Source organism: Panthera uncia, chromosome D2 (assembly GCF_023721935.1).
Source record: "Panthera uncia isolate 11264 chromosome D2, Puncia_PCG_1.0, whole genome shotgun sequence".
In the NCBI taxonomy this organism is placed as follows: Eukaryota; Metazoa; Chordata; class Mammalia; order Carnivora; family Felidae; genus Panthera; species Panthera uncia.
In genome coordinates this window covers 78,022,132-78,035,388 of record NC_064818.1, presented here as the reverse complement: position 1 = coordinate 78,035,388, position 13,257 = coordinate 78,022,132, and the positions used below count along the sequence as shown (strand labels likewise).

The 13,257-nt window shown below is 50.7% G+C and overlaps 2 protein-coding genes across 9 annotated transcripts in view; one reads left to right on the top strand and one right to left on the bottom strand.

Moving 5' to 3' along the window:
• Positions 1 to 5,818, top strand: part of CTBP2 (C-terminal binding protein 2) — a 159,719-nt gene extending 153,901 nt beyond the window's left edge. For all 4 annotated transcript variants that reach the window (XM_049646613.1, XM_049646612.1, XM_049646611.1 and 1 more), the window contains 5 exons: positions 923 to 1,137; positions 1,606 to 1,736; positions 2,298 to 2,425; positions 3,172 to 3,289; positions 4,970 to 5,818. In XM_049646613.1, coding sequence (XP_049502570.1) covers positions 923 to 1,137; positions 1,606 to 1,736; positions 2,298 to 2,425; positions 3,172 to 3,289; positions 4,970 to 5,150 — 773 coding nt within the window. In that variant the 3' untranslated portion in view covers positions 5,151 to 5,818. The remainder of the gene's footprint in view (positions 1 to 922; positions 1,138 to 1,605; positions 1,737 to 2,297; positions 2,426 to 3,171; positions 3,290 to 4,969) is intronic.
• An 838-nt stretch (positions 5,819 to 6,656) lies between these two features.
• ZRANB1 (zinc finger RANBP2-type containing 1) overlaps positions 6,657 to 13,257 on the bottom strand; it is a 67,488-nt gene continuing 60,887 nt past the window's right edge. For 3 of the 5 annotated variants that reach the window (XM_049646604.1, XM_049646603.1, XM_049646607.1), the window contains 4 exons: positions 13,101 to 13,221; positions 11,860 to 11,989; positions 11,522 to 11,751; positions 6,657 to 9,820 (listed from right to left, as the gene is read on the bottom strand). In XM_049646604.1, coding sequence (XP_049502561.1) covers positions 9,602 to 9,820; positions 11,522 to 11,751; positions 11,860 to 11,989; positions 13,101 to 13,221 — 700 coding nt within the window. In that variant the 3' untranslated portion in view covers positions 6,657 to 9,601. Of the gene's footprint in view, positions 9,983 to 11,521; positions 11,752 to 11,859; positions 11,990 to 13,100; positions 13,222 to 13,257 lie in introns of all 5 variants that reach the window. The other 2 variants (XM_049646605.1, XM_049646606.1) reach the window with 2 other exon arrangements.

Here is a 13,257-nt window from a genome sequence, read left to right as displayed (position 1 = left end):
CTTCCTCGTTTGGAAAGGGACACCTTCCTTGTCCCTCCCTCCCCCCCTCCCCCCTCCCCCCTCCCCCGCACAGTTGAGCAGTGGTTTTAGATAAAGATGGACTGTGCACACTTCCCGCCCGAGTCCGTGCAAGCATCACTCACACCACTGCGTTTTCAAGCTGAAAACCGCTCCGGGAAGCAGGATTCGCTCGCCGCCCCTGGGGTTCGGGGGGTTTGTGCCAATGACTGCCACGTGGGAGTCAGGGAGGCCTCCGTGTCCCGGTAGGTGGTACGGGGTTCTGACCTGCTTAGAGAGGGGCGTGGGGCCTCCCCCGCGGGTCGGGGCACCCCCGCACACCTGAGAATTAGCCCGACGGGGACGTGCCTCCACCCCCCACCGCCCGTCAAAGCGGTTCCCCTCGCCAGTTTGTGTCCAGGCCGCTCTCCCCTGGTTCGCGTTGATCGCTTTGCCCCTTCCGGGAGCAAACCCAGTGCTAATTGGCAAGAGGACGTTCCCGGCTCCTGCCCTCGATGTCTAGAGAAAGCAAGCCCGGGTTAGGAAGCCTGCTGTGCCCACGGAAACAGAGGGGAGGGGTGATTCGTGACCGTGAGGATATCGTTGATGGCTGGGGTAGGTGGAGTTCACTAGAACACTCTTTCTGGGTTTAAAATGCACGTAACAGGAAGTTAAAAAAAAAAAAAGGATGCCAGTACAAGCCATAAGCCCTTTCCTCTTCACCCAGGAAGCTGGCCACCCCCTGCAGCCCCACTAAGCTAAGCAGCGCAAGCCTGCAGCGTCCCCAAGCTTTGGGCACAGGGCTGGGTCCAGGTGCCGGCTCCGGCCCCCAGAAATAGCGGAGGCAGCGACGCCGGGGCCCACGCAAGGCCTGGCACCCGGAGCGCCGTGCACTCGCTCACCCGGACTCTCTCTCTCTGCACAGGTCGCACGGGGCAGGCGGTTGCTGTTCGAGCCAAGGCCTTCGGATTCAGCGTCCTATTTTATGACCCCTACTTGCAGGATGGGATAGAGCGGTCCCTGGGCGTACAGAGGGTCTACACCCTGCAGGACTTACTGTACCAGAGCGACTGTGTCTCCTTGCACTGTAATCTCAACGAACATAACCACCACCTCATCAATGACTTTACTATAAAGCAGGTAACGGGACCTAGGTCCCCTCAGCCCCCGGAAACGTCCATCAGAACCAAAAGGGGGACGGGAAACGGTCCGCGGACACACTGGCAAAAAAGGAAGACAGTCCCCTAAGACGTGAATGAGAAGCCAGGTGAGGCCCCTCGGCAGGATGGGCCAGGTGGAGCTGGGACTGGCAGGAGCTACCCAGCAGGGACCTGCCTTAATGAGGTTTGGCCTCCAGGCAGCGACAGGCAGGTGACAGGTCACAGCTCCAACCGGCCTGCCCTCCGGCCCTCTCTCAGGATCGGCAGAAACTGACCCAGCTGCCTCCAGCTGTCGCCGAGACACCACACTGCCTTCCTCCCAAGTGCTGCACACGCGTTCAGTAGCCAGGTGGACAGGACTCCTCTGGGCCGCGGCTGGCGTCTCGAAACCGCAGTACAGGTGCCTTCCGGCGCGGTGGCATCTAACGGCTCTTCCTTCCTCCCACAGATGAGGCAAGGAGCTTTCCTAGTGAACGCGGCCCGCGGCGGGCTGGTGGACGAGAAGGCCTTAGCGCAAGCCCTCAAGGAAGGCAGGATACGAGGGGCAGCCCTCGACGTGCACGAATCGGAGCCTTTCAGGTGAGCCTGGCGGGCTGCTGGCACGCGTGTTACCCCGGCTCCCGGCCTCACGCCAGGAACTCCCAGGGCCCACTTCTATACCTGGCTGCCCCCGCCCCCACCGTGAACTTGGGGCACTTTCCCAGAGAAGCAGCTCCTTGGGCAGGAAAGGAGACACATTCTCCGGCCTCTGTCCTGAGGGCTACGCTGTACTTGAAGCGAGCGTGGGAGGGCCAGGGGGCCCCCGGGGGGAGGCAGAAGGCGCCTGAAAGGAAGAAGAATGGTGTGTTGGTCGGCCGAGGCTTCCTCTGTCCCCTGGGCCATTGATTCTTAGAGACCGGCTGGCCAGTCCTGCGTAGATGGTTCCTCCTCCGTTCTGAGTCCCTGATTACTCCTGACACCCCTTGTAAGAGTCTTGGTATGTTCTTAAACTCCCAGCCTTTAGGAGACATACTACCCAACGTTCCTCTACACAAGCCAAAGAGCCCATCCTCCACCCGGGCGGGAGCTCCCTTCTGACGAATAGGATAGGGGTTGATATGCACGTTTTCTCATTTGCTGCGTTTTTGTACATTTGCCCAGCTTTGCTCAGGGTCCCTTGAAAGATGCACCGAATCTCATTTGTACGCCCCACACAGCTTGGTATAGTGAGCAAGCCTCACTAGAGATGCGGGAGGCAGCCGCCACCGAGATCCGCCGGGCCATCACAGGTGAGCCCTCCCTCTGCACCCCTTGCAGCCGGCGCCTGGCGTGAGCCCCCCGCGGTTCAGGTGCTCCTGGTACCGGTAACACACACACACACACACACACACACACACACACGGGAGGGGTGACGGAGGCTTGTGACGGGCAGAGAGAGTTTAGGGATCAAGTTGATTCCATTTTGAACGAATTGACACAGTTTATTCGAGCCCTGAACTGAATTTCAGACAAAACCGATTTCCTCTCTCATTGGCCATCGTAAGCATGCGAACTGTGGAGGGACCCCGAGCTCCTTTGTGCTCTGGCTGAGGTCTGGGGTGAAGAGTTTGGTGTGTGGGCCCTGGAACACGGCACATTTTCTGAAAATTGAAGGGTCAGCCCTCTTATTATAAAGAGACTTTACAGTCAGACTACCGTCAGTTGGTGGTTCTCACCAGTACCAGCTACGAAGTAGAATATTTAACTCACTCCTTACAAAACACATAGGATTCTGGGACGCCTGAGTGGCTCAGTCGGTTGGGCACCCAACTTCGGCTCAGGTCATGATCTCATGGTTCGTGGGTTCGAGCCCCGCGTCGGGCTCTGTGCTGACAGCTCGGAGCCTGGAGCCTGATTCGGGTTCTGTGCCTCCCTCTCTCTCTGCCCCAACCCACTCGCATTCTGTCTCTGTCTCTCTCAAAAATAAACAAACATTAAAAAAAAAAAAAAAAAAATTTAAAAACACATAGGATTCATTTTAATCATCGTGTTCCAGGTCGCATCCCCGAAAGCTTAAGAAACTGTGTGAACAAGGAATTCTTTGTCACAACAGCTCCCTGGTCAGTAATAGATCAGCAAGCCATTCATCCGGAGCTCAACGGCGCCACATACAGGTGAGGAGCGGGATGGCACTGGCCGAGGCTGGAGTGCCGCTCAGGGGAGATGGGAGGAGAGTGGCATCAGCTACCCGACCTGAGTGCTCCCGGCATGATCTCTACAGTCCTTCGTCCCGATGCCCAATTTCTATGGAGCAAACACAACTCTCGGATGCAGCCTCGAGTCCGGGCTCCTATTTATAAAGGGAGCAGGAGTGGGTCTGATCACTGCAAGAACCCCCACTGCATTCCAGGCCACTGCAAAACCAGAGGGCTTCTAGGTGAAAAGGTACTGGAAAGATTTTCAAGTGAAAGGGCATGTTGGTGACTCTTTCTGGTTTGAATCCTCTGGCCCAGAGCCTGGTGCTTTCGACTGGGGAGAGTGCCCGCAACACACGGGTTCTCAGTGACGAGAAAGCTTGGCCCGGGGCATGTGTGATGGAGGCAGTGCAGGGGCATCTGCTCCGGGGACACGAGCCACGGCCCCTTAGAAGGGAGCAGAATTTCACTGGTGGTCATTTCCCCTGGCTCTCTTTTTCCCCGCCGTGCTGGGCTCACAGAATCACTGTTCCTGCTTCATAAAGGAGCCGCAGCCTTGAGCACTCCAGAAGGGAGTCTTTGTCTTGCTTACTGGAACGCACAGTTGCCCCATCCCTGGCAATATCCACATACCAGGCCAGATCATTCTCTCCTGGGAACCTGTCCCGTGCATCGTGGGGTGTGCAGCAGAGGCCCTGCCCTCCACCAGTGCCTCGAGCTTCCAACCGGAATAACCGGAAATGGCTCTAGCTGTTGCCTAACATCCCCTGTTGCAAACCACCGCTCTAACCACCGGGGCCGGGGACACAGAAACACAGCTCGTGTAGCGGGACCCACACATGCAGGCCCGGACTCGGGGGAAGTTATGCTGCTTTCTTCACGGTCTCCTGGCTTCCCCATCAGTGCCGGACCCTGGTTCCCGCTCCGCACTGTTGTCCTTTAGAGGCCACAGCGTTAATTCTTACTTTTGACAGACCAAGACCCCGTGGCCCCTCGGAATACTTCTGCTTGAGGGGCTGTCGCTCACAGGATCCGATTCACCCGAGTCCGGGATTTTTGAGCGCTGAACAGTTGTGACAGGCTACAGGAGGGGAGCCAGGAGTAAAGGGCTTGATACCTTTGAGGAGGAGGAAGTATGTTTCATCCTAGGGATGTTTAAATACACTGACTCACATTTGCCTAAGAACCGTATGTTCTGTAGGCGGCTTAATGCCACGTGTCCCTGCACACACAGCGACCTGTGTGCCCGCGACATCAGATGGCCCCATCACCAGCTCCCCTCTCCCCCTGCCGCTGTGTCCAGGCCACGACAGCACGGAGCTAGCTCGCCTAGGAGGCCACACTTAACTATCAAAGAGGACTTCATACGGCCTGTTGGGAAGTCATTAAAAGCATCGATATGTCTTTTTTGTGCAGAGTATTTCCCAAATGTAGTACGGGCTGGTCCTGTTGTGTGACCGGAAACTTCCAGATTGAACTAAACAGACTTTATTGCGAATTAAACGTCCGCGCTTTAGATTTTTCACATAGAGGTCTCCTTGCGTTGGGGGTGAGGGGTGACAAAGTAACTCCTAAAAAACCAACCCAAAGCAGGCAGAGCCAAGCGCTTGGCCACTTCCAGCCCGGGACTCACTGGCCCTTTCTGTGTGTGCTCCTCAGATACCCGCCAGGCATCGTGGGCGTGGCTCCCGGAGGACTTCCTGCGGCCATGGAAGGGATCATCCCCGGAGGCATCCCGGTGACTCACAATCTCCCCACCGTGGCACACCCTTCCCAAGCTCCCTCTCCCAACCAGCCTACAAAACACGGGGACAATAGAGAGCACCCCAATGAGCAATAGCAGAGAATGACGAACGGTCATCCTTCAGATAAACCTGGGACCAAGAGACAGTGACAAATAGATGAACTAAGGAAAAGGAATCTGACCGTCTTTTTAACCGATTCCGGACACACGCCTCACTGATGTCGCAGTGTTACATACGAGCTAGACGCCGAGACGCGGGGAAGCAGAAGCTGTCGTCTGGTTACGGAAGCGCTGAAAAGACTAGGACGTGATTTATTAACGACCAACTTCTGTTATTGTGTGTTACGTTCTTCATCTGTGCATCAAATCACAAAGAATAAATAGATCTTTTTCCTTTATCAGCCCCTTGGGCACAGCAGGTCCTCAACACCTTGCTCTAGAATGTTGCATCTGAAGTTCCAAACGTCAAAATAAAAAATGCTAAGAGGAAATCCCCCTCCTGTGACTCTAGTCCCTTCGGTCCGTGGGGGCTGGTGACCTCTTTTTGCTAATAGGAAGATTCAATTACTACAAGATGGGGAGGAGACTGTTGGCCTGTGTCACACAACCGCAAGCATAGGATCGAGGACCATACAGCCTCCTGTACAGAAGCCTCTCTCCCATCTGAACTGCATACTGAGCGGGCGAGTTGGTTGTGAAGTCAGTAATACCCTCTGATGATGCAAAAAAAAAAAAAAAAAAAAAGAAAGAGAAAAAAAGAAAAAGTATTAAGTTTCACAAGCTGTTTGTACTCAAATATATTTTCTCAGTTTCAGATCCTCAGCTATTTTATTGAGTGGAAAGTCTTGAGCTAAAAGAGTTCAAGAAAAATAATGTTGCATTTCCTTATGTCTCAGGAAACACTTTTTATGGTAACTTGTCAGATTGTCTATGAACAAACCCACTTTTTTAGACATTGATAAAGTCTTCTTTTCTTCACGTGATATTTTATACAAGAACACTTCAGGTGTGTTATTAGATGTGACTGATTTTAACAAATCCTATTAGATTTGTATCAACTAGTTACATGTTATATTCATAGTCTTTTGTGAATCATCGCCTTTTTGTTTAAAAGATGGCCTATTTTGAGCCTTTGTATAGGTACATTCCTGTTTTTGTGACAAAAAGAAAAAAAAAAAAAAAACCTTTAAAACTGTCCCAAACAGAAAAATAATGGCTATCAGAACTGTTTTGTTTTCGTGTGAGTCACCGTTCCTGTATTTGTTTATTGTAAAGGTGGACATATAGCGTTCAGTGCAGTTTTCAATAAAAAGTAATAAAAATTTGTTAATTTCTGAAATTCAAGTACATCTCACCCACGTAAAAAGTTCTCCACTTGAGATGTTTTAAAAGCAAATACATTTTCGATCAGCCAGTTTCCGATTCCCGTTACTTCAGGCAGGGTTCAAAGATGAGCAGTTTCCTTGTCTACCTATTCATAACCAGACTCAAGAATGCTGATGATCACCCGGGAAAAGTCAAAACCTCACGTTACGAGGCCCATCGCTATCAGATGATGCCATCCTTCGGATGGAACTAGGTCGATTCAAGAAACAAAATGGGTCAAGTTAGAGAGTTCGGCTTTTAATTTGCCCAAAAGCAAAATTACCTGGCTCAAGCATTAATGCAGGAAGGGAAGTGAATCTCAGAATTCTTTTAAGTGATATTTACAAAGCAATGTTGCAAAATGGTAACATCAGGCATTTCCGTCGGTTAAGAACTTAGATGTAAAGGATTCTCCTTCTCGACTAGCATTAAACCCCTTTGTACTCGTGGCCCGTGCAGCTACCAGTCAACCAGTCCCGTCCAATTCCAGGCACCAAACTCCCTCTCGCTCCCTTCCCATTAAGAAAAGGGCGTCTTCAGAGCATCAACCTCCCTCCCTCGGGTGAAGGTGGTGGTCCCACCTCAGCCCTCCCAGAAAAATCACATCGAAACAGCCCCCTCTGGACAGGCAGGAGCACGTGGTTACTCACCCCCCCCCCCCCCCCCCAGGAAACCCAATGGGAGCTGAACATCCTCGTCATAACCAGGATGTTGGCAACGAGGGCGTGACACGTGCACACGAGATTCCCCGCCTGCCTAAAGAGAGCGGTGCTCCCTTAACACAGACGGAGTCTGGGACACGGTGAGCCTAGAGTCGGAAACAAAAAGGCCGGTTCCAGTCCGTGGTGCACCTAGGTTTTGTTTAATTAGAACAGAAACCACCACACTGTATTCTCCCTAAAAAAACAAACCATAAAGTTAATTCCATACAGTTCTGGTATTGCTGTCTAGAGTCCACCAAGACGTGACCTTCGAGAAAGGACCGCGTACTCTCATCTTGGGAATGACAGCCATGGCTATTCAATCGCTCCAGAGCTGAACCTAGCATTGACTCACCAACATTCTGGCCTCTTCCAGCCAATCTGCTGCGAAAACCATTTAAAGCCCTGTCCCTGCCTGGAGCCTAGGACATGCAATCCTCTACCTTTCCCACAGGGAAGAACGCTGTACCTGTTAAACTAGGTGTGGTCGGGATCACTGATCATAAATAAATAAATAAAGAGGCACCTCAGGGGAAACCACTCAGCAGACCACCACACACAGGCTAAATACTGAGCCTATGCTTTCTGGACAGCACTGACTGCAGTGTAGACCATAGTGACTAGATGCTTCTCTCTCAAGCATTTCTCTTTGGCTTCTTCAGTTGGGAGGGCAGTGTGCTTACCAGCAACTAGAACAGGATCTGTGCCCACTGAAGAGTTATTCCTACGTATGGAGAAACGTTTACAGAGATGCTATGCTAAGTAGTCGGACAGCCTTCTAAAAAATTACTGACCAAAATGAAAGTAAACCACAATCAATCTGTAGGAAAACATACCCACCTGGAACAGTAACATTTACCATCATTACATCACATTTCATTTATACGGAATCAAATTGCAAGAGTTTCCTGCAAGTTTGAGCATACAGCAAAAGCGATCCTTCGTTCCGGGAGTATCTTTCAGTGGACATTTCTGAGAGGAGAAAGAACTAAAAGGACATCTCCTGGGTGTTTTTCTATTTTTAGTATTCCAGCGTCAAATTAGAGGCTGTGCACATTTCAAACACCATCTAAACAGAACTGAGAAGAAAACAAGTATTTAAAGGTTTCTCGCGGCCTTTTCATCAAAGGGAAGGAAGCGTGTGCGGGGGGGTCTTTCCAAATTCCTTTGCCACGTCAATAGTCTACAAAGTGCTTATCAGGACACGAAGTCTTTGTGCTCCTGAGATAGGTCTGAAATTTTTACCCAGTATTGAACATATACCTGAAGTGGTCAAATACTACTTCTTATAAAAAAATTTCTATCTAAGATTATAGTTTGAACTTTTGAATAAGAATGGCCACAATCAACCAACATGCACAAATTCTCAGACTGCTCTGAGAAATTCATTATACAACGCGTCTACCACCTTACTGCGTTTTTAAGTCTTTATTCTATGCTTAACTGATTCCCAATTAGCCCAAGCAAAGGCCTGCCTCCCTGACACAGTTGGCCAAAAGCAGAGCTGAGGATAAAAGGAAGCGTCCCAAAGAGCCTCCGCGTGGCAATTTGGGAGAACGTTGTCAACTGCGCCAAGCGAGCGAACTGCACACAACTGACGTAGTCACGCGTGGGCCTGCGCCCCGAGCGCTTCCCTGACATCCAGGGAGGAACTGTTCCCGAGGACACTGCCGTGTGGACTCTGGTGGAAGAACCCTCATTTTAAGGGCACTTCTCCAAACGAATAAATGCCCGAATACCGAAAAGGGGCCTATCAGGAGCTTTTAAAAAGGACAAAATAATAGAAACCCAAACCCTTTCCAAAACAAGGGAATGACGTCTGCATGAGGTTCCCTCAATCCTTACTTTCCTTCCTCGCAGTTTGTTCCTTCAAGATTTGGTTTCATTTTATGGGGCACAACAGGAACTAAATTATTAATAAAATAAAAGCTTGTTTTTATTTTTACGTGTGGCTGTGGATAATCTGTACAAAAAGCTTCCAGATCTCTGATGAGCTCTAGTGAGACTCAACGTAAAGTGGACCTTTTAAGGTCGAAGTAGAATGTCGGGTTCTACTTAAGAAAGAAGATCTCGGAGGAACAGAGAGTCGTCTGCCGTGTGCTTTTGGAGGTGCCCGTGCTGAAAAAAACATCTCGATAACATGAAGAGGCTGGTACAACTTGTCCTATGACACAACTTCTTACACAACCACATGCGTTACATTTATAGACAGATTTACAATTTGAAAGGGGAAAAGTTCTGTCTTCATAAAGTTAGGGTTTTTTTTTCTTTTTTACAAACTGTCGTCCAGACAAAGGTCTCCGTCTCCTCACGCAGCAGATCCGTCGTCTCCACCGGGTGTGGACAAGAGACACCCCTCCCGGCGGGTCCAGCCACATCTGGGTCCCTCGGCGCCCCCCACGCCGCCGGGGGCGCGCACCACACTGGCTCTGGGGTCGCCGCAGAGCCGAGACCCTGGTCTTCTGCTCTCGGGTCTTGTTTTCATTCATCTTCATCGTCGTCGTCTTCCTCTCCGTCGGACAGGGAGGTACGAGGCCGGATCTGTCTGTAGCGGTCGAGCCACTTCTCCACCATGTGCGTGACCAGCGGGTGGTTGCGCCGCCGAGAGCTCTTTTGCAGGGCCACCAGCACGCCGCCCTCGGTCACACAGCAGTCCAGCCACTCCCGGAGTAGCTTCTCCTGCTGCTCCTCGTTACCTAGCTTTTGGAGGGATGTGAAGAGGGAAGACAGGATCACAGATCAGAGGCCTGCTGGGAAAAACGCATGGAAACATAGCTGGTAGGATTACTGATGAAAGGGTCGAAGCAACAAACTTCACATGGTTTCAGCCTCTTGTCAATTTTACGATTAAAACCCAGTTTCCTACGGTTAAACAGAAAAACATCAGTGGCGGGGGCACCTGGGTGGCTCGGTGGGTTGAGCGTCAGGGCTTTGGCTCAGGTCATGATCTCACAGTTCGTGAGTTCGAGCCCCGCATCGGCCTCTGTGCCGTTGGCTCGGAGCCTGGAGCCTGCTTCGGATTCTGTGTCTCCCTCTCTCTCTGCCCCTCCCCTGCTCACTCTTTCATTCATTCATTCATTCATTCATTCTCTCTCTCTCTCTCAAAAATAAACATTAAAAAAAAAATTCAGTAGGAAAATTGGCAGAAAAAGACCTCGAGGGGAAGAACCATCTAGTAATAGGTTAATTTGTTTGCCAGAACAGGAAAAACCAAATGTTAACCTAATAAACCTATCATGGCAAAGAAAAGGCTAGAAAAACAAAGTCTCAGCTTCAAACACATGACAAGGTAAGTTTATTCAGTATTTACAGAATGAAGTTATAAAAATTATGGTCTATTAATTTTTTTCTTAATGTGATTATAACAGTTTTATAATAATGACTAGTACATTAAATAAAAGACCAATAATTTTTGTAAGAATGTGCGTTTTCTGAGAGCGTTCTTTCTGCGCATCCTCGCCATCACCCCTGCCTAGGTCTCCACCTCCCTCCCCTCCCCACCCTCCGACCTGGGCTCCCGCTCCCCCCGCTGCCCAGGCATCTCATCTCCACACTGAGCAGCTGGTGTTCCTCTACTGGGCAAGCTGGTTGTTGGCTTCCCAGCTTGCAGAGTCAAAGCCAAGGCTTTAAAAGGCTGCTGCTGAGCGAGCCCCTTGCCATCCCTTAGCCCTTCGACCCCTCACTGCCGGGCTTTGTGGTACCCCCTCTACCTACCACCCTCATCCTCCGTATCCTGCAAGACTCCTCTTCCGGGTCTCGGGGCAGGGTCACCTCCTCCTCAGATGCCTTTGGTTACCACCCGATTAAAAATGTTTGTTTTCTTTCTCTTTCTTTTCTTTTCTTTCTTTCTTTTCTTTCTCTTTCTTTCTTTCTTTTCTTTCTTTCTCTCTCTCTCTATTTATTCATTTATTCAAGAGAGAGGGAGACAGAATCGGAAGGAGGCTCCAGGCTCCAAGCTATCAGCACAGAGCCTGATGGCGGGGCTCGAACTCACGAGCCGTGAGATCTTGACATGAGCCGAAGTCGGACGCTCAACCGACTGAGCCACCCAGGGGCCCCTGGTTACCACCCGATTTAAATCACCAGGCCCAAGTCCCCCGTTGTCCCCTCCCCCCGTCTTTCTACTTTTGCCCTCAGCGCTCCTTGCTACCTGAGAGGGAGGGTGCGGGGGACTTTTGTCTTCGCGTCACCGCTGAAATCTCCACGTGACACAACCCACCCCACAGCTGAAAAAAGGTAAACTTCAGAGTCTGGCTGACCTGTATTTACACAAAGGGACACTAACTACGACCGAATCCGAAGCTTCTGCTGGCAGCACGGGGAACACCCCACCGGAGAGGTGTCCCGGGCCGGGCTGTGGCACAGACACTGGAGGAGCCAATGGGAGCGACGCGCTCTCACCTCCTGAGCAGAAAGAAAGTGCACGTGCAGTAACTTCCTCTCGCTGTCCACCAGAGGCAAGAACGTGACAGTGACGTCGTCGTCCGTGTTCAGGTTAGCACCAGCACCTCGGTTGCCGTAGCCATCATTTTCCATGGCAACCAAAGCAGAGAAGTGGCCCCTTGTATAGCCCAGAGCGATCGGACTTTTCCAGCAAAAACTCTGTTCCCACAACAAAGGCAAATAAACACCTGGAGGGAAGAAAGACCAGCACAATAGGGTCATCGGGACTGGGCTGCAAAACGTATCCTACAGAAGGAGACTTCAGAAATACAAAATACACTTGAGTAAGGGCTTACCTTGAAACCGAGTATATCCTAAAGTTTCTCCCCGGAAACTTTTATAATATTTCACTCCATAAACTATAATTGGTCGTCTAAGAATATGTGCAAGTACAAAAATGTGCGTCTGTTCCAAGCTTGCTCCAGGCTGTGCGGGGTAAAATAAAAAAGTAATTTCTCTTTAAAACGTTCACTGCCACCCAGGAAAACCGATGTGCAGAGCACAGAGCTCCTCCCCGTCCATGCGCTAGATCCGTTTTTTTCTTTTAAAGAACACCGTCAAGCTAAGTGAGCATAAAATTCTGCAAATTCTTCCAATGCAATCATAAAGGAGATCTGCGAAGCGTACGTATACAGGTGTCTTTCACTATCCAAACTCAAGAAGCCAACAGACCGGGGTGAATACTGATCACAGGAACAAAAGGCGCAGACAGCGAGGGACGCCCGGTGCACGGTGACCGCCCGCTGGGGAAGGTCCCTGCGAAACCCGCACCCACGACGAGGTCCTCCCCAAGTAAAAAGAGGAGCTGCTATTTCTGGCAACCTTAAACGGCAGCACCGCCTAATTCAAGACGACTACACGGGCCCACCGCCCCTCTGACAACAAATGGGACAACACGTTTTCAGAAAGTACACGTCACAGCTGTAAAACAGCCACTGTGACAGAAGGTACTTCGTTCACAGGGTTCAAATAAACCACAGTGCTCTCTGCAAAGAAAAGGAATGGTCTCCTGTGTGTTTCTGAATGTTCCAGTTCGCTATACTGAACATGCTTCGTGGAATAAAACTAGCTTGAAAGCCAGAACCTGACAGGAACGACCATGCACAATTCGTTTTTTATAAAAGTTCATTCCCAAGTTAATTACAAATAGCTCCACCTGTTGGCCATGGCACCTCCCCCCGTGGGCCCGACAGCAGAGCACCGGGACCGGAGTGCCCGCCGCCCGCACAGTGATCTTCGTTAAGTGCCCCCTCGGACACAGAATTAGTAGGTAGATGAAACGGGCCCAATGCCACCTTTCTAAGCAGACGACATATATGAAGAGCAATCTGAAAAGGTTACGTAAGCCCTTACGATCATCACAGGTCAACTTTCGTCTTGTCACTCAATGGAACTGCGAAACGCGACCAGAAACCAAGGCACCCGCTGCCAAGCCAAGCCAAGCACTCTTCTGCTCCTCCCAAGCCACCTGCAATCTGGCTTCCGCGTGCACATCAAGGGACTGAAGAACACGCAACACGCCTCGCGGCATTCTCACCTGGCTGGCAAGAGACAGTATGAATGCCCAGTCTTCTTGCCACTGTTCTTCCCTCAAGGAGAAATGTAAACCAAAGCTCTGAGAATACCACGATTCCCAATCTTTCCAACGTGTGTAAAACCTAAAACGGCAAGACAGTAAACAATTAGCCTTCTGT